At 35.1% G+C, this 21,958-nt stretch overlaps 1 protein-coding gene across 1 annotated transcript; it reads left to right on the top strand.

The window, feature by feature from the left end:
• The first annotated feature begins 2,814 nt into the window (after window positions 1-2,814).
• Window positions 2,815-21,632, top strand: LOC121375681 (DDB1- and CUL4-associated factor 15-like). The gene is made up of 13 exons (XM_041503255.1): window positions 2,815-2,893; window positions 8,830-8,948; window positions 9,734-9,878; window positions 10,633-10,739; window positions 11,251-11,348; window positions 12,238-13,212; window positions 13,828-13,931; window positions 14,467-14,586; window positions 16,901-16,977; window positions 17,296-17,354; window positions 18,666-18,726; window positions 19,394-19,506; window positions 20,267-21,632. Exons 1-13 carry the CDS (start codon window positions 2,855-2,857, stop codon window positions 20,320-20,322), a joined length of 2,073 nt encoding a protein of 690 aa, XP_041359189.1. The 5' UTR covers window positions 2,815-2,854; the 3' UTR covers window positions 20,323-21,632.
• Window positions 21,633-21,958: the final 326 nt, after the last annotated feature.

A 21,958-nucleotide genomic window follows, 5' to 3' on the forward strand; every position in this document is an offset into this window, starting at 1 on the left:
AACACTGTAACATGTCATAATTATGAGATGAATATATAGTATATATATATATATATATGTGATATGCACAAAATTTATATAAACTTAACCATTTGAGCCAAAGAACTTGTTTCATTTTGATTTTATATACTCTTTTCATGTGGCACATAGCATGCACAATTTGTATTGTACGGTAATTTTAAACACTTAAGTTCTTTAAATATTACAATGGTCATCCTACTTGTGTTTATTAAAGATAAATTTGGAAAGATATTTCTGTAATTTGTATGAACTGGACTATCTGTATGTTGAATCTACAATGTCAAGTGCATAATTTTTTTTTATCGCACTGCCCCTTTCCTTTCTCTCCTTTGACTTCCATCTCATTTCTTCCCAATCTGGCAGCTCCTATCTTTCAGCTTCTTTGCTGTCCACCTCCACATCCCAGTTCTTGTCTCCAGCTTTAACAGGTGTTTGTCTCTTGTAGCCATCTGTGCCACACACCTGCCATTTCTCATCAGCTTTTAGCTGTAGGCTTAGTCTGACCACATCGAAGAGTGTTCAGTAGTTACTTCTGGTTTTGTTTAGAGGCACTTGTAACCACTTACTATGCTCCCCAATTTAGTATTTGACCATCCACATTATTTAGTTCCAATAACATTAATGTCTTTTATAAATATTCACCAATCAAAGTTGCAGGAAACGTCATTATCCTCATTTTAACAGTGCAATGACGCCTCCACAGTTTTGTGTAACAGTGTGTTAAAAACATGGAAGCAAACTGTTGACTTCTCAAAGCAGTTGACCGTGCATGTTGACAGCATAGTAAACAATTTATTTAAATTAGTTGTGTGTGTGTGTGCGTGCGTGCGTGTGTGCGTGCGTGCGTGTGTGTGTTAATAGAACTGAGCATTTGAAATCAAGTAAACTTATTCTTCTTCTGTGATCCTGAAGCCATGCTCGGACTTCCAGTCCTTTTCTCACCAGGAAGTATGCTGTTTATTGAAGGGATATCACTGGTCCCCAAAGTTTCTCTTTGAGATCCACAGGATACCGCCAGGTTTCTTGTCTCAGAGTGTTGTATCATGGGCAGGACTGAAGGATGTGTTCCGGTGTTTGGGGCACCTGTACCACGTGGACGTTCATCAGAGTGGGCAATTTGGGTTTATAGTATAGAGGTGGGAGAGTAGGTGGCGATGTCCAGTTCTCACTCTAAAGATGATTACTAGTTGTGTCCCATCCAGGGTTTTAAGGTAGTCCGAATTCTCTCTTTCCACTTTCCAGATGGAAGGAAGGAAGGAAATGTTTTATTTAACGATGCACTCAACGCATTTTATTTATGGTTCTATGGCATCCGACACATGGTATAGGACCACATGGATACGGAGAGAGGAAACCTACTCTTTTGGGATTGTCAGCAAGGGATTTTTTATATGCACCATCCCACAGACAGGGTAATACATATCACGACCTTTGATATACCAGTCGAGGTGCACTGGCTCAAACGAGAAATAGCTCAATGGGCCAATGATCAATGATCCCAGACCAACCGCGCATCGATCGAGCCCTTTACTATTGCCTTCCAGATGGGTTAAATTTGTTCTGAAAACCAATTCTAAGTCTAACCATAACCCTGATTTGCATTTCGTTTGGTGTTGAATAGACCTAGCTATATACAATAATGATGTTACATACATTGGGGAAGCAATACTGAGGGAATTATTGACTGCATTAGATAGACTGTAAGTAGCCTAGCTTAGGCCTCATTAACTTAATACAGCAATCCATCTCAAAATGGGGTGTTGGGGCATGGGATTGTTAATGGGTCATCTAAAAATGGGCCCACCAATGGATCAATGCCAGACCGACCATGCATCAACAACCACTTGGCTACGTCCTGTCCCAAATTAATAACTTAAACCTGTTAATAGGCATTATATTAATCTAATCAAGGCTTGAAATGTTTCTGTCTTTCTCCATTGATTGTTTAAATCCCATTTTATAATACATATTTTGATTATAAATTTAAAGACGATGAATGAATGAATGAATGAATGAATGAATGAATGAATGAATGAATGAATGAATGAATGAATAAATGAATGAATTCATGAATGAATGAATGAATAAATGCTTAACAAGACCCCAGCAAAAAAATACACATCTGTTATTGGGTGGATTATGTGACTTGAAATATACACTTTGAAGATTCCTTGTCAGGTAATACTTGTTACCAGTCCACATATCTTTTCTCGAAACATTTTAAACAGATAGTTGTTTGTTTGTTTTTTGGTGTGTGTGTGTATGCATGTATCAGGTATTGATTATGCAACTGGTTTAAGTTTTTACAATTTTGATCCAAAACTTTTTTGTCCCCTTTATTTGCTCTGAATTTGGACGATAGTACAAATATTCTTTTATACAACATAGCCTATCTAGACTAAATAATATAAGTAAATGGATAGTTTCTTATAATTTATACCCCCCATTCCAATTAATCTACCATATAATTTTAAAATAAAATAATTAAAATAAAACTAGACAGAAAATGTCTTAATTAGTATCATCATTATTATAATAATAATAAGTATTATTATCAATATTTATATTATCATGCTGTTAATACATAATATAAAAATAAATGACAGGTTCCATTTTAAAACACTATTACTATGGATATTTTGACCATAAAAAAGTATTGTGATATGGAGTATTTTGAAGTGGAGTATTTTTATATTGAATTTTTAATAAATAATAATTTATTACAAAAAAATAATAATAATAATAAAAATTAAAAGAAAGAACACAAAAGAAAAAAAATCACGCAAAGGGAGATAACCTATTAAACGTGCGTTCAGGCAATGGTTCCAAACAAATGGCGGCCAGTCTTGTGCAGAAACTGGCCTTTAGGGAGGTAAACACATGCGCCACAGTGCTTTAAACACATATTAATCAAACTGATTATGTTGCGGGTTGTTGATGTTTATGTGTCTTGTGACAACTTATGGTTACATCCTTTGAATCAGATGATTTTATTAGGCGTGCCAGGCTTTTCTCTTCTGTTTTTTTTCGTTACTTGCGTAACTTGGTAAATTCTGACAGTGACATGTCGGGGTTGTGTTCTGCTATGGCTGTGTTGTACTGTTGCAAACCATTTTAAGTAGAATCATCAAACCAAATTTTAAATGGCAAATGAACGTTTTGGACGTCTTGAAACTTAATATTTATAATTTATGAAGATTGATTTACACAATTTTAAGGCCAAACAAAAAATAATTTCGTGGCAGTCTGTTTTAAGGTCGATGACAGTCACTTTTCGCACCCTTGTTTTGGGTTCGTACACAATAAATATAGAATATCGGAAGGACTTTCCTTTGGCACTGTCACTAACCCTAACCTTAACCCTAACTCTATGATCAGTATTTATAATGTTCTTTATTATAGCCTACGCTACGTGACAGTGCCAAAGGAAAGTCCTACCAGCATATCTTACCGTAAAACGTACAATTTTTTAATCACAAGATTTTCTTCAAACACATTCAGATGCATTAGTAATGTTCAAACAAAAATGTTTCAGTATAGCAAGTTTGCATTGGAATTTTTCCAGCATTCTTAGAACGAAAACGTCATGTATGGTTATTGTAAGGGGATTCAAAGTGACATCATTGGAATACTGACGTCATTCAAATTCAAAATTAGCTACTGTAGAATACTTTATTTTCGCGTGGAATTTATTGTCGCGTTTTTCGCGTGTAAATGAAATTTGTGAAAATATATTCCATGCGAAAATAAAGGCCGACAAAAATGTAAAAAATATATGTAGTCTCGTTCAACTATACCACATTAGTTTCCGATGTACGAGGCTAGTAATAACAAAGCGGTGCTCCCTCTTCTGTCACGGAACAAACCACAAAACACAAAAGCTGTTTAAAATTTTAAATCAAGAACACGATGATAAGTATATATACATGATAATAAAACAATACTAACACTAAAAAGCTTTATGCTGTTTTCCTTCGCACGTGCTAGCGATCAGTTCATCGGACAGAGTCTACACGTGTTCAACGACGGAAGTAAACATGCATTACCACAACTATATAGACTGTTTTCCAGTACTTCTACGTTTAAATTAAATGTTCTTGCAAACTACTCGGCACACATCTAGTTGACGCTGCTTAACGCAGACGTTCTGAAATTGTATCGGAAACGTGGAAGTCCGGAATGCATTGCCTGATTTACGTTTGGAAACGAAACTACTGTTTGTTGAAATATTTGTCAAGAATGAAACACCGTTCTTGACTTTTCTTACATGTGGTAACCTCCCGGTAAACTGAATGACCGTTCTCAACTTATTTCGATACCTGACTAAACTGGCCGATATGTAGCAAAGTTGACCGCACGTGCATAAAAAAAAAATAGCAATGAGCATGCTTCAGGAGTAAATATTGTTAACTACGTGACCTGTTTCATTGAGTGAAATGTTTAATGGTATAGCTTACAACAAAAACTTTCCAACACAAACTTTTCATTTTTTTATCAAAATATGTATTTTGCTCAAAGCATGTACTTACAATAATTTATAAAAATATTTTAAGACAAATTACAAAATGGAGCAGGGGTGCATAAATCGGTTGCGGGCAAAATATGTTGTGGGCAACCATTCTTTTTCAAACATTTGCCCCTTCGGGCAACCAAGAAAATAATAAAACAAATAAAATGAAAAACAAAACTTCATGACACTCGGACAGTTACGGGCAATTCAAAAGTATCAGCACTGACAACTTGACTGACAGGCGATATAAATATCCACCCTAATGCTGCCATCCACTCGGCATCCACCGTGCATGAATTGGCAGGAGACATTTGAAAAAGCCATATGCAAGATATTTCATCCCCAAACTAGCTGGTTCCTACCAATTCTCACAATTTCCTATTCACCCTAAAAACCTTGTTGACGCATCCCAATACTGACAACTTGTGCTTGGCGAGTGTGATTTTTTTTTTAGACACCATCTGGCAACCTTTAGTCTAATTAATAATGAAATATTTCTTAAATGTTGTCATTATTAACTTTACTTCAAAACGAGTTCTGCATTTTGTTTTAAGTTCTTCATATTTTCATGAATTAAGTTGTATTTTAGTCAATATAAAATATGTATTTGTTGGCGAAATAATCCGGATAGGGACAAACTAGTAGTACTAAGTAGGGTCAATTTGACATGAAACAAAATGTTTGGTATCACAGAAAATGTGGATCACGCCAAGCATCTAAAGATAACTTAATGAAAATAGCTTGTGACGGCCCTCCACTTGACGAGTTGAAAGCAGACAGATACATTTTAGAATGGTGGCTTAATTTCGGAAAAAGGCACAACATATGTGAAAGGCCACTAACTACACCAACAACCATCCAGTTCATCAAAGCGAAGATGAGCTGTAGATAAATAATGTTAAAAAAGGAATAAAACTAAACTGATAAGTAATGATAATAATAAAAACATTTTAAATTTCAGTTTTATTTTAATGACAGTTCAAAATTATATTCATTTAAACTTTTATGAAATATGTGGGCAACCAAGAGATGATATTGGGCAACCAAATTTCAGCTACTGGTTGCCCACATCACATATTCACATTTGTGCATCCCTATGGAGTCCTTGAGAACCAATGTTAACAGACAACATTTTAGGAAACCAAATATAAAAATTATGATGTCTTGTAATCATGTTATAAGTTGAGCAAATTAATTGTTATAATCGTAAAAATATTTTGATTAAAAAATATAAGCTGCATTCTAAGTTTTAATAAATATATAAAGAGATATCCAGAAAGATACTTACGTTAAAACATATAAGGACCATGGGCGTCAATCTGGATTTAAAAGTGGGGGACTTGTGTGTGTGTGTGTGTGTGTGTGTGTTTGTGTGTGTGTGATAAAGGAATGTCAATGAAAATCATAAAGCTACACATTAGTGGTTAAACTTTTAATTTTTTTGTTGTTGGTGGTGGTGGTTGTGTTGCTTTTACTAAACGAAAAAGTTGGGGGAAATGGGACATTTATATAGATTGTCCCCCGGCGTTGAAAAATGAGGGGTATGTGTTTCCCCTGTCCCCCACATATCGACGCCCATGATAAGGACCATATAGTTTTGGCAAGTACTTGTAAAGAGAGTTTTGCCAGCAAATGTCACAATCATGTACATGACTTCAATAAATAGATGGCAGTACAGACTTTGAGAACAGACAAAAATCATTTTTAAATTAAGATTTCTTTCAAATGACCGTCTTTGAAAATGATAGAAAAAAGGTATTAAGAAATGTTTTCATGAGTGGATCAAGTTCAGTCTTGCTTTCTTTGCTAGTTTTAACTTTAATTTTATGAACATTTCTATGAATGTGACGGACATTTGTTACTTTCCGCATGTAAAAGTCAACGGGATCAGAAATCTTGAAATGTGCGTACTGTTTCACGCAAACAATGCAACCACCGAAACAGGTCCCTCAATGAAACGGGTCCACGGACGATAATCTTGAATTTGAATGATGTCGGTATTCCAGTGACATCACTTTGCATATAAAATCTTTACAATAACAATAAATTGGGTGCATGACGTTTTCATTTAAAGAATGTTGGGAAAAATTCCAGTGTAAAATTGCTCTTGGAAATGTTTTGTTTAAATAATAATAATGCACTTGACTGTACTTTAAGAAAATTTTGTGATTAAAATCTTTTATTATTTATAAAATATTCAGTTGAATTTATGGTAAAATATTATGTTACATTTATTATGTGTTGAGCCAAAACAAGGACCATGCAAAAAGTTACTGTCGTCGGCCTTAATCATCCAACTTTAGTATTGTCTAGTATTGTAAAGTCAAGATCGTTATCAGTTCCAGACTGTGATTTCCGTGAAAATCAGGAACACATTATAGCAGATAAAATGAATTGTGGAAATTCAGCATTGTCAATTCTTGTGTTATTTCATAAGTTTTATTATTATCCACATAGTTCAAGATATACCGGAAAATATAACCAGTATGACACACACGTGTCATAATGATTTCACGTGGACAACGAATGACATATGTTTGCGAAGTGACGTAATAACATAATGTGCCTTCCCCAGTCTTAGCTCTCTGTAGTTGCTTACCAAAACGATGTCATTTCGGAACATGACATTTTTTTTTGTCATCTCCTAGTTACGTTTTAACATAGTCCTAGCTTGTTATTCATAAAAAAATATTGTGGATAACCAAGAAATTATTACACTCGCATGTCAATCATACTAATTTTATGAAACTCATGTCAGGATTAATGCATTGCTCTCGCTCGAGCAATACAGGAATCCTCACACTCATTTTGTAAAATCAGTACGACACAAGCTGGTACAATAACCTCTATTAATTGATTTTATGAAAGGTAACATAACAATTACATATGTAGATTCAGGGTCAAGCCTTTCACAATATTAAAGTCCTGCCTACTGTCCTAAGAGTAATTTAATACAGAAAATGTACAGTAATCTTGTGCATAGCTGGTTTTAAAATGTTTTAAAGGGACACACCCTAGTTACGGCTAGTTGTTAACCATTACGGCGTTGGTTTTCGCTATTAAACCCATTTTTTCACAAATAAAATTGCACTTTACTTACCGTTTATTATTTAGAATATACATTTCCATTCACCTGAAGTGTTTTTTGGTAATCCTGGTTTTTGTAATACCACAAAATGCATTTTTCGTATTTCATAAAATGGCACGAGCCTCTGAGAAAAAACCCGTTGAGCAGACAAGGTCTAATCTATTTTTAGAGGGGATATTTCCATTTCAGTGTCACAGACGTTGGTATATCACGTGACCGTTATCATTTTGGTTCGGTTTGTTTTCTCGTGCACGGTTCGCGCAATCAACATCCGATTTGTTGTTGTTCATTTGTGAGATTTTTCTTCACAGTTCGTGAAAATTTTCAGTAACAATAAAGTTCAGACAAGTAAGTGTCTCAATACAAAACGTTACAAACCCTTAAAACCAATAATTTTGCTAAGTCTTATGATATCTGGAGAGGACAACCAGGACAGAACAGTTGGAACATGTCCAGGAGAGGTGAAAGGAACGCACCCCAAGTCTGTGAAATTTGTCGTGACGTAGGCATTGTTGTGCTTTGAGCGACATCTACCGGTGACATCAGAATACTAACTTTCAAAGTTATTTCAAGCAATTGGGACATGGGGATTCCCATGGTATTTATCGATATAAAACCTGCTTTTTCACTCCATTTGATAAAAACGTGATCTAAGTGTGTTACAGGTTTGTAGATTAACCAAATTATAATTTATTTTCGCTGGATGGAACTAGGGTGTACGGCTTTAAATCTTGACAATCAACCAAATTATTGCTGTAGGGTTTTCAATTTCTTATGACTTTTATTTTGCCATAGTCTTTAAGTTTTTGTAACTTTTCTTTATATTTTGTTATGTTTTGTAATACTCACTCTCTTACATTGTAACTGGAAAACTGCTGTGGAAAATGATGCACATAGGCTATTTTCCATGGTATATTTTTGCCGTAGCCAATGTTACTTTTTCTCCAAGTTCATACATTTTAAAAGTTTACGATACATGTTTGATTATACATTGTTTGACTGTCTTATAACGTTATCTTTTTAATTTTCAACTGGTGACAAAACCCCATCAAAATTCAGTTGATAATATATGGAAACCATAGAAGCAAAACATTTGCTTTGAAGCCGCAACTGTTTAGATATCAGAGCTTTAAAAAATTGTAAATTCATGCAGTGTAAATCGAGAAATATTAAGTGTGATATTACCATGCTTTTTACTTTTGTTTTCTAGCAATGTGGGTCGATCAGATGTTCAAGAAAGTCGCTTCCTCTGAAGCCATTTTACAAGATTCCAGGCAGACTCTGCTACCGCATTAATTCCCTAGTTCCACAATTTGTTCTTGAAGAAGGGTGTGTATTTAAACATGTTACTGTTTAAACTTTAAAGTGAATTACCCAAGATTTTGAGGTGTACATGTAACATAATTTATAATGGTTAAAAAAAGATGTACTAATGGCTTCAAATGTGTTAATATTACCCATAAAATTAACTTGGGTCAGTGCCATTATTTGTCATTTTTATAATTGCTTAGAATATTTTTATTTACTTGAAATTTTATTTTTATTTGGAATCACTTTTGTAGCATTACAAGCCAGAATTATGATGTCCTGCTCAGTAGTTAAAAAACCTCTCCCAATTATTTGTTGTTTTAGTGCAGTGTTACATAAAGCAGATCTTATTTCCAGTCTGTTCTGTGTTGATAGATTTGACACAAGCCAATGTCGTTTAGATTCAGGTGACAGTTATGTGTTGCATACAAACAGTCCAAATGTGTTACGGCAGTGGTTTAGGTTTTATGCTTGAATTATTTTGACTGGTCAGTGAAAGGTCGTTACAACATGCTATAACATTAGATTTGGCTAAGTTTAATAAAAATGTACATGAAGATCAACAAGTATGAGATAAAATTTATCATTTTCATAGTAGGTTGCAAAGAAGGCATTCTTGGTTGAAAATACAAAAAATTAGCTTTGAATTTTGTATTTTTTAATTTTTTTATATATATATTTGTATTGGTAAAATACTTGATTATTTACTGCAGATCAGTTTTTCATAGGCTTTTTATTCCTGCTTTGTTCTATTTTGGTGTATTATACTTAACCTATACATTTTCTGTTGTCTTTTTGTTTTTCAGACATGTATTTTTGGGCTTTACGAAATCTGGACAGTTTGTTGTGTCTTATTCCCTGCATGTCGATGCAGATGAACACACTGCATATCCTATGTACATCTACAAACTACAGTGGTGGAAATTTGTACCAACAAAGTCACTAGAGTTGGTAAGTTTCACCGGCTGTTAGATGCCAAACACTTGATGCTATAGAGGTAGACCCGATACATGTTACCTTTAGCAGAAAGATATCTCTTATTTGTGCTTACCCACAAACAGGAATCTGAGGAAAAGAAATACCATAGCCTATTATATACGTTTGGTAACCAGAACGACTATTATCAACTTATTTGATGCCTGAGTTTGTCATCTAATTTTTAATGAGTGGCTGTATATTATCAAACATATAAAACCTAACAGTTTAGAAAAAGAGGAGGAAAATACACTGCTGCCACATACATTAAAATTAATTATTATTTGACACCAAAGAATCTTTTTTTTGTGTGTGTACACTTTTTCAATAGGGATAGAATATACCAGTCGTTTCATTTCAACTTATTTTCGTGCTTATACCCCTCAGCTATCTGGGCTGTCTGTCCAGGACAGTGGTTAGTGAGAGAGAAGAGGGTGTAGTTGCCTTACACCTACCCACAGTGGGACTGAGTCGTTAAAACTCGCACTGGGTTGGAGCCGATACCGGGTTGCAAACCCTGTACCTACCAGCCTTATGTCCAATGACATAACCATGACCCCACCAAGTCCGGTATACACTAGTCATGGTGCACTGATTATAATGAAAAATAACTGATAGCTCATGTAGAAATGTTGTTTGTTATTTAGGCAGACACCTAACCATTGTGCTACTTTACTGATTGTTTAGTTTAGTGTTAACATGTTGAAAAATAAAATATAACATCTTTCAGGTATCTGAACTTCGTTTGTTTGGGGAAGAGGACATTGTTCAAGATCTCTTCATTGCCTTTTGTGAGTGGCCAGAAGATGACACAAAGGTTTTGGTATATGGCCATTGGTTAGTACTTTAAAGTTATATGTCATATGTTATTGTTTCATTGCTGAGTGCATATCAGAATAATTTTGTCACATTCTTGGTGTTTCTGCTTTGATGAAAGCATACAAAGCTCTGGGAGGTAAATGATTTGACTTGTGTGTGCTTATGTAACAATAATATTGAAATCAAAACACATTTGAAGCAAAACAAAATTTCTTTCTTCTCACTTTTATAGGGATGTAACTTTTTAGGCTTTTAACTGATTTCAGAATGTTTTTGCATGAAATAATATTCACAAAATAAACCAAATTTGATCTGAATTGTTAAAAAAATTATATGAAGTGATATCACTTCCCTGAATATAATAGCTCTTTAATTATAATGTTGAACTTTTTAATGTAATACTTATGCACTATATCACTACCTGAAAATAGAACAACCAACATTTAAAAATAAAATAAAATTGCACTATTTATGGAATATTTACCGATTGTTAAGTGAGTTGATTTAACGGCTTACATGTTTGTTCCAGTGCACCTAGTCGAGGGGAGGATAGTTGTCACTGTTACTTGTCGGTGATGGCTGTTCCATGCCTTACGGTGTGTAAAGACTGCCAGCTTCTCAGAAAAGGTATTAAATTGCTATATGATTCAAGCAGGTTTTTAGTATTTATTCTCCAACCACTCTTGGGGCAGGATGTAGCCCAGTGGTAAAGTGCTCGCCCGATGCGCGGTAGGTCTGGGATCGATCCCTGTCGGTGTGCCCATTGGGCTATTTCTCATTCCAGCCAGTGAACCACGACTGATATATCAAAGGCTGTGGTGTGTATTACCCTGTCTGTGGGATGGTGCATATAAAAGATCCCTTGCTGCTAATCGAAAAGAGTAGCCCATGAAGTGGCGACAGTGGGTTTCCTCTCTCAATATCTGTGTAGTCCTTAACCATATGTCTGACGCCATATAACCATAAATAAAATATGTTGAGTGCGTCGTTAAAAAATTTCTTTATTTTTTTTTTCAACCACTCTTTGTATTGGCCAGTTATGATCGATTAAAGCAAAGTCATATACATATACTAGCAGATTATGACTTGCGAAGTCGTGTACCTGTGGATGTCTCATAGATACGTTATAAAACTGTTCACTTAAGTTAGGTAATAGAATATTGTATGTGAAATAAATAGAAATAATTATTAATAATATTATTAAATAGTTAGTCTCTATGTACACTTTTGTCATTTGATCAATTCAGAAATGTCTGGAAATGTTTTGCGTGTACAACAGAATTAATCAATATATGTTTTTCAGTACAGAACCTCTCAAAACTGGACACCCATGGGGTCAACTATATATTCTGGTTTTAATGGGTGTCCAGTTTAGAAAGGTTCTGTACTGAAAAACATTGGTTTCAGAGAATTCCTGTTTACAGAGGGTACTGTTTTGGTAAATTTCACTGTATCTACAAATGCAGATGTTTATACATATTCTGAAAGAAGATGTTTTATTGGATTTTTTTTTCAGAAACATCTGGAAATGTAGGCAGATGTCTTCAGCACAGTTTCTGTGTACACACTAAATACGAACTTGCTCCACCGTTTCCTGCCTTTTCACCAAGAGTGCAACTTAAAGTGAATGGAATCGCAATTCTCAACACTGGAGATTCCATCGTAGCTTTGCAGATTGATGCTAAGCAGAAACACAGCTACTTCAATCAAAATGGACAGCCCCATGATCCAGAGCCTGAAGAGGAGGAAGCGTCCTCTGGTTGTCATGACAACATGTTCTACATTGGTGCCGAACTTTTCCTCGTGTCGACCAAGGCGTCCTACTGCAACATAGAGGAGAGCAGTAGTCCTGTGTGCCACGAGAATGGGGATGGAAAAGTGAAGGAATTCCTCGAGAATATGCAAGAAGTTACTGTCGACGATGACGACGACGAAGAAAACGTCTGTTCCCCCGACTTGGACAACTTTGACCTTGAGTGCCAAGAGTGTGATAAAAGTGCCAAAAATTGTGATAATTCTTGTCATTGCCGATCTGGTCCAGCCCGCCGTCCCGCTCTCAAAGTGAAGAACTGTTCCACGGACTCTAACACTAATTCCGACTGTGGGAAGAGCGTCAACAGCTGCAGCAAGCCGTTCATCCACGGTGGCAGCCTGTCCCCGGGCTGCAACAGTGGCCTCGGGAACCAGTATCCGTATTCCTTCTCCAACTTTCCAGACTTGAAGCTGCACAGCCCGGACATGTCTGGCTGCACCAGTGCCAATCAGCCTTCCGATTTCACAAACGATGACTTTGTTACTAACTGCTCCTCGAGCAGACTGTCTTCCCAGCGGTCGTTTTTCTCTCCAAGCAACAGCTATGCAAGCAGTACCGGGTCCAAGAGCTCAGAGAGTGTTATGGTGCACACAAACCATTCACGGACAGTTACATTTTCCCTCCGCAGGTACAGCTATTCCACTGAGGATATGCTGGAACCTCCTATTGTTGTTGAAGGTAAGTACATATTTTTTTTTATGGGAGGGCTGAAGCATTTGTCTGAGGTGTGATGTTTCGTGGGATTGACATCCTCTGTTGACATACATCACATAGGTTTCTCTCCTCCACCCTATCTGGTGTCCAATGATCCCATACATCAGATTTTCAACAGAGGCCATGGCAGCAGGTTTTTCCTCTAACTCTTTAGAGCAGAGATGAAAGTTTTCCAGATTTATCAAGAATTCTGCATTTTTAATCATCTCTACTGTTTCCAGGATTTTCACTGTTTGGTAAAAAAAAATTCCATATTCTACTTCCAAAATTTATGATACGGTTTTGACTGATGCTTTGCTGACCATTGTACAAGCCTAACCCTCTTGGGCACATCTAAGTACCCGACAACCAATGTTAAAATTTCAGATTGTTTTTGGTAACCCTCTTTCATGTCTGCTAAAACAATCATTTCTTTGCCTCGCTTTTCTGTAATAGACTTAAATATTTTGTTAAACAGTATGAATTTTACTTGTGGTTTTAATTTGTCATTTGTGCAACCCTCCTTCATGTAATATAATTTTTAGTTTCTTTTCACTACATATTTGGAATTAAGTGAATAAACTAATTTTTCGTTTGCAGATGATTATGACTTGGCATATCGCAGTGTTTTGCCAGTCGAAGTTTTGTGGTCCAATCAGCCTTTGTCCATTGTCCTGTCTGAATGCAATAGCAGCAGTCCAACTGTGAGTATACCATTATTAAAAGCACTTGCGGTGACAGACTGAGTTTGGTGCATTCATTTTTCCATTTCTTTCAGATATTGGGGTGGATTGTAACCATGTGTTAGAGTATGCATGATGTATGACGTGTTGTAGGATTGATCAACATGACTCATATCTTTAATGCTGTCACATGCATGCAGTTTGTATTGATCAACGTTTCTCAAATCTTTAATACCGTCACACGCATGAAGTTTGTTTGGTATTGCCCAATCTCTGCAATAAAAAAAAATGTCCATGGCAAAAAAACATGCTGTTGGAAAACAAATTAAAATAGTCCAAAGCAAAAATGTGCCCTGGACAATTAAAAAAGCCATTGCAATCTATACAGCATTGCCGATTGCCGTAGGCAACTGCAAGGGTAGCAAGGGTAGTTGTCATGACATTAAAGTCTTAAGATGTTAGTAAATACTTTTTATTGCTAGGATTTTGTCTTTCCAACTAATTTTATGGAAGAACTTGTTGCTTGACTATAAATATATCATATTTCTGTGCACAGGCAACAGTTTTACAAATGACCTTTGACATCGAACACTATATGGTTGAAGTAATCCACCAGGAAGCTGAGTGGGGACAACGCTACGTGGCCTTTTGTAACTATGATCTCCAGATACTGGATGTAAGTGTTATTTCACTATTAGCTTCTGTAACTATGACCTCCAGATGTTGTATCTAAATCTGTTATTTCACTATCAGCTTCTGTAACTATGATCTCCAGATGTTGTATCTAAGTATGTTATTTCACCATCAGCTTCTGTAACTATGATCTCCAGATGTTGCATGTAAGTCTGTTATTTCACCATCAGCTTCTGTAACTATGATCTCCAGATGTTGTATCTAAGTATGTTATTTCACCATCAGCTTCTGTAACTATGATCTCCAGATGTTGCATGTAAGTCTGTTATTTCACCATCAGCTTCTGTAACTATGATCTCCAGATGTTGCATGTAAGTTTGTTATTTCACCATCAGCTTCTGTAACTATGATCTCCAGATGTTGCATGTAAGTCTGTTATTTCACTATCACCTTCTGTAACTATGATCTCCAGATGTTGGATGTAAGTCTGTTATTTCACTATCAGCTTCTGTAACTATGATCTCCAGATGTTGTATCTAAGTCTGTTGTTTCACTATTAACATCTGTGACTATGGTCTACAGATGTTGGATGTAAGTCTGTTATTTCACTATTAGCTTCTGTCACTATGATTGTCAGATACTGTCTCTAAGTCTGTTAATTGACTATCAGCTTCTGTAACTATGATCTCCAGATGTTGTATCTAAGTCTGTTATTTCACTATTAACATCTGTGACTATGGTCTCCAGATGTTGGATGTAAGTCTGTTATTTCACTATTAGCTTCTGTCACTATGATTGTCAGATACTGTCTCTAAGTCTGTTATTTGACTATCAGCTTCTGTAACTATGATCTCCAGATGTTGTATCTAAGTCTGTTATTTCACTATTAACATCTGTGACTATGGTCTCCAGATGTTGGATGTAAGTCTGTTATTTCACTATTAGCTTCTGTCACTATGATCATCAGATACTGTCTCTAAGTCTGTTATTTGACTATCAGCTTCTGTAACTATGATCTCCAGATGTTGTATCTAAGTCTGTTATTTCACTATTAACATCTGTGACTATGGTCTCCAGATGTTGGATGTAAGTTTGTTATTTCACTATTAGCTTCTGTCACTATGATCGTCAGATACTGTCTCTAAGTCTGTTATTTCACTATTAGCTTCTGTCACTATGATCGTCAGATACTGTCTCTAAGTCTGTTATTTGACTATCAGCTTCTGTAACTATGATCTCCAGATGTTGTATCTAAGTCTGTTATTTCACTATTAACATCTGTGACTATGGTCTCCAGATGTTGGATGTAAGTTTGTTATTTCACTGTTAGCTCCTATGTAAGAATTGTTTGTCCTTTTTTGTGAATTTATCGATGTCTAACAGTCACAAATTATGTAAAATCGGGTAGCATAGCAAAGTGATTTTATACTAAATTTGTGACTGTTATACATCGATAAATTCACAATAAAATGACAAACAATTTATAATTACAAATAACACAACCTATTTAGTTAAAACTGTGTAGTACACATAATTCATAAATTAGTTTTTAACATTCTTCCCATGGTCAGTTTTATGTAATGATGTCATTTTCCAAGGTTTTCAGTTTAAAATCCTTCACTAAGCTATGTAATTTCATGCAGTTTGTTACAGTTGTAAATCGATAAATTTTATATTAAACAGTTTTTATATTATTACAAACACAGTAGTGTGTGCAGGGAAAAGGGTTTCGGCAGTAGAACCCCCACTTTGATCAAGCAAATGTTCTCTTTTTTAATGCTTTTGGGGGGAAAGCATGTCTTAACCCCTCATAAATTTCGCTAGCCACAGTTTATCCCCACCCTCTTCTAAAATGTAAGCACAAGCATATTTAGTTAAAATACACATAAATGAGTTTCTATCGTCCTTTTTATGACCTGTTTTATGTAATGACATCCCACTTGGCATACAATCGTCATTTTCTGAGGTTTATCTGAGGATAACATTCAGTTTTTCTTCATCGTTGTCCAATCATAATTGAGAAAATCGTATAAACGGAGAAATTTTGTAATTGTAACTATATGATCTCCAGATACAGGACCTAAGTCTGTTATTTCATTATTGTCTTCTTTAACTGTGGTCCCTAGATAGACATGTATTCTGTGATATATTATTCATTTAAGTCAAGTTTTTCATGGCTACATTGTAATACAATGTGGCACAAGTTCACTCCAGACCACACCAAGAATCTTTACGGGAACATCTAGGACATATCAGCTGTAGTTCACTTATTAAGCCAAACATTCAGAAAATATGCAGAAGAGAAGTAGGTCACACAAATTGAGGTTATATAATACTGAGCATAAAATTGTTGACAGGTGTGTCCAGAAAGTGCTAAGGTGTATGGAACAGTTCATGCCCTGATCCAAGCAAGAGAGAAAAGTCTAAAGCAAAGGCAAGAATATTCTATTGTGACATATCCTTACATACATGCACACAGACATTTAAGCACACCTTCTTGAGAATTCAGTTGCACACACATATATTTTGTTTAGATCTGCAATTGGATATGGATTTTTTTGTAGTTGGTAGACCAATTATTGTGATTTAAGTTACAATTTTAAATAATTTAACAAATTTTAATTTTGTTTTTTTAATAATGTTATACACTGTTTACACTGTTACAACATTACCAGTAGATATGAATAATTAAAGAAAAGCCAGCATACAGAGATAATATAGTTTATTTATTTATTTTTATTTATTTTTACAGCAAAGGTGTTGTGAAGTCATATCAAACGAACTTTACATTTGAGTGGGATTTACGTGCAGGTGAATAAACTGAAACTTATTTTATTAAAAATTTCATTGCAGCTCATCAACACTGAAATATATTTGTTATAAAATTTGTGTTGGAAACAGAACTTTGATAATCTAATGGTAATTTTAAAAAGTTACATTTTTGTTTTTTAAATTTATTTTTGTGCTTTTAACCACATAAGGTGCAAGTGCACATACTTCAGCATTCTGGGCTATGGTTAATGGTTAGTTGTTAGTGAGAGAAAAGTTGGTGTTATGGCCTTTTACCTTCGCATTGAGCCATTAAAACTCACTCTTGAATATCGTTCCAGCCAGTGCACCAAAACTGGTATATCAAAGGCCGTGGCATGTACTATCCTGTCTGTGGGATGGTGCATATAAAAGATCCCTTGCTGCTAATTGAAAAGAATAGCAGGTTTCCTCTCTCAATGTGTGTGGTCCTTAACCATATGTCCGATGCCATATAACATTAAATAAAATATGTTGAGTGTGTCGTTAAATAAAACATTTCCTTCCTTCCTTCTTCACAAGGAATGTTTTGCACTCAGGTTCAGTCATCTACCATTCACACATGCTAAATATTGAGTAATATTATTTCCTTCCTTCCATCACATTGGAATACCAACTCTGTTCTTATAAATCCACCATCACATTGGAATACCAACTCGGTTCTTACCAATCTAGAGACCACTAAACTAATATTTCATTCAGTTCTTCTCTGCTCATGGGGCAGGATCTAGCTCAGTTGGTAGAACGGTCACCTGAGATTCTTGGGTCATATGTTTGAACCTCGATGAACCTATTACATTTTCCAGGGCACAACCAGTACCTCATTACTGATGTATCAAAGGCCATGGTATGTACCATATCTCTGCACAATGCAGTCAAATGGGTATTTGGTCAAACTGGTTGATTTCATGAATCTCTATCTAGTGCCACATCGAGATCCTTTACTACACTATACATCCTTCCTGCACTGCTCAAAGAGGACTGCCACTCCCAGACTAGATCCCTTGTTGCTAATGGAAAAATACAGTAGATTCTTTCTGGAGACTATGTGTCAGAATTACCATATGTTTGACATCCAATAGCTGATGATTTATTAATCAATGGGTACCAGTGGTGTTATTAAGCATCTTTGTACATGTTTGTCAGTAACCACATGTGCTTTTTATGACTTATGAAGATTCAAATAAAACACAAATAATTAAAAATAATTGCAGAATAAAACAAATACTCATTCAGACATTAATTTTATTTATTTATTTTCACACAAAAAAAGTTTTTTGTTTGTATTCTATTTAAATATTGTTGATGTTTTAGGAAGTTATTCCACACTGCATATTGATGAGTTGGTAGAAGTTAATGAACAGATACTCAGAGGGTAAGTGCTTCATGAAGTTTGTTTTAGCCAGTTTGTGTTCGAGCTTTGTTCTAATCGATGGTACGTGTGTGCGTTATGCTTTGGTATGCTGATATACCACAGAGGTTTCGAGCATGTCCGCCCCAGGGTTCGGTCTCTGGGAAGCCAGGGGCCCAATCCGGGGCAGATAATCCATGGTATTGGTTCTTTTTGCACAATCCTTGCTTAATTAACGATTTTTGTCAATTTATCTGTAAAAGGATTGTAGACAGATGGAAGGAAATATGTTTTACAATACTACATAAGTAGATGCTAATCTACGGTTCTGCCATAATGCTCCTATTTGACAACAGATTATTAATATTTACAACATGTAATAAACAACATCGTTGATGGATTCATTTGAATACTACCACAACATTGCATGAAATCCTTGTTCACTGATTTTAATTAATGTGTTTCAGTTAATGATATTGCTAACTTAAAAAAGGGTATCTTAAGTTACTTTGGTTTTCAAAATGTTTTATCTCTCCTGGGATTAATATTTTTAAACTGAATATTTGTTTTATTATATTAGAAAGAATCATATTATTTAAAAAAAAAAAAAAAATCATCTTTTGAAATTGAATGTTTGTCTAAATTCTGTTTATTTTTACTCCAAATTTTGTTTTCTTCCTTTTCTTCACAGGCGTGATTGGAAACCAGGTAGTAAGGAATGCAATCAATTGAGGAGAAAAATGGTTTGGCCTCAGTCTTTCTTCCGCAGTGTGCATGTCTTGTCCAACGAAGCTGTTTTTAAAGGTACACTGATATACATTCAATTTGAAATAATTAAATTTCTGTTACATTCATTGCAACGTAACGTCATCCGATTGGTCCAGACGTAGTAACGGGAGTTTGTTAATTTTTCGATGAACGTAAAAATTACATCGTCAGGGAACGTCATATGTGATGACGTCATTTTATATGGGCAAGTTGTCTTAATGATCGTTATTGTTTATGGATAAAAAATAATTCAAAATAAAGTATGACCTTTTAGTGTTATTATTAGCATGTATCATTCAAATTTAATTATAAGTATTGTCTGTTATTTCTTTTACATTCATCGGGGTATGAACAAAAAAAATCATCCGCAAACTTATGTGAGAACGGCTTTGCCGATTCACACAGTTTGCGGATGATTTTTTTTGTTCATACCCCGATGAACGTAAAAGAAACAACAGACAATCCTTAAATGACCTGAATAATTGAATTATCCACATTACCGGTTGTAAAGGCGAACTACAAAAAATCAGTGGGAGTGAATTATTCGTCCGGTGTTCAGTTTAAAGAGGTAAACTTTAGTATTAATAGATACGTAAATCACGGAATCATAGGAAACGTCCAGTTATGAGAGAATTCTGGTCTTGAGGGGTGTCACTTTATATGAAAAGGATTACTTTGGATTTCAGTCACTGTTACAGTATTGCGGTATGTCAAAAGCTAATATTCATTCATTCATTCATTCATTCACTTATTCACTCCACACTCCACTCCACACTGTTTTGTTTTCTTTTTGCAGGCAGATCCTTATCTATGTTAATTGCTCCAAACCACTACACGGCCATTCTGCTGTGAGGAGGCTGCGAACCAAAGAGACACTTTCTACTTATGTACCTCAGGCCAATTGCATTTTCTGTGTTTTATGCCTTTTTGTTGATCATTTGTAGCATTACTTTGCACATCATGGGGAACAGAGTTTAGATCATCTCGGCTGTGTTTTACGAATCCATCTTAGCGCTAAGATCACCTCGAGTTAATACTTATGCAATTACGGTGATCTTAGCGCTAAGATTGCTTTCGTAAAACAGTGCCCGGTTCTGTTGTTTTAATTGCAGTAAAATTGCATTTGTTCATTATTTTAGTTTTTGTTAATGTTTCTTGATTACTGTTTACAAACATTTGACGATATAAGAGAATAAAATTCTTCTTTGAAAATGGTACCTTTTTGACCCCCAGGCCCTTCAACAGTTGAATACACAATTAATTAGTAATTTTGTCTACATCGTCTGATCCATAATGGAAGCACCAATGAATGCATATTAATATATGCATTCTTGTAGAAATACTCTTGAAAGAAATAAAAATATTTTAAAAACACACTTCATATAATTTTCCTGTCCTTCAGTTAGCCTTGTTATGCCAGGGTCTTATTTTTGATTTTATGTCAACCAGGGCCCCGTTCCACAAAGCAATATTGGCCCTAAGATCATCGTAACTGCACAGCTAACATATGCACTTACGGTGATCTTAGCGCTAAGATTGCTTTGTGGAATGGGGGCCCTGAACAGCACAATTTCCAGCCTTCTGCTACACGTGTGACCGACAGACCTGAATTATGCTGAATAATGCCCATTGTAGTGCATTCTGGTCTTAATTCCTAGGTACCATTTTCAAAGAAGGTCATGTTATGGATCTCGAAATTCATGTTTTGAAGAATGTATGTTCTTACTGTATCTTTTTAATGGAAAATAGTTACCTTGTTGCCTATAAATTTGTATCACTCCATCTGACTTCAAATCAAAATAGTAAAGCTCAAGGCACTTTCCTGGCCCTTGTGTTGGGAAGAAATTGTTTTTGAACCTATTACTCATCAGACACCAGGCATCGAAATAAATCAAGAGTGGTTACCAGGATCTTATGACATATTGAGAACAGTACTTTGCTCGACAAAAACTTGTTCAATTTAAATTTTAATCAATTTAAATTTTAATCAATTTTGTGTCATTCAGATATAAGATACACATGCTTGTATTAGTTCAATGATACAGTGCTTCTAGATTATGGTAGCCCCACTCCCATGGCTAGTGATATTCAATGTTGGACTAGTAAGTAACTACTATTGCCATGCCCAATGGCTAGTGAAAAAAATTGGTCAAATGTTGCAGTTTAGTCTGTTTTGTAAATATGAATATCCTGCATCCTCTCAATGTTAGTGTTTTTAAGCTCTATCTCCCTATTTAGGTGACATATCCGATTATTATTATTGTTTAGTAAAATTGTATTAACTTAAAGTAAAGTTGGGCTCGTGAATTTGTAATCACTGATCCCATGGCTAGTGGATTTTATAAAAATTTATTTATGAATATCCTTTTATGACTGAATTTGATAACGAAAATATTTTGTTTCTTAATATTTGGATATATTAACAAATGAGAATCTTTCTAGTAAATTTATCTATGATTTTTTAATGGATTGCTGTAGCTGAGACGTG

Source organism: Gigantopelta aegis, chromosome 6 (genome assembly GCF_016097555.1).
Source record: "Gigantopelta aegis isolate Gae_Host chromosome 6, Gae_host_genome, whole genome shotgun sequence".
Lineage (NCBI taxonomy): Eukaryota > Metazoa > Mollusca > Gastropoda > Neomphalida > Peltospiridae > Gigantopelta > Gigantopelta aegis.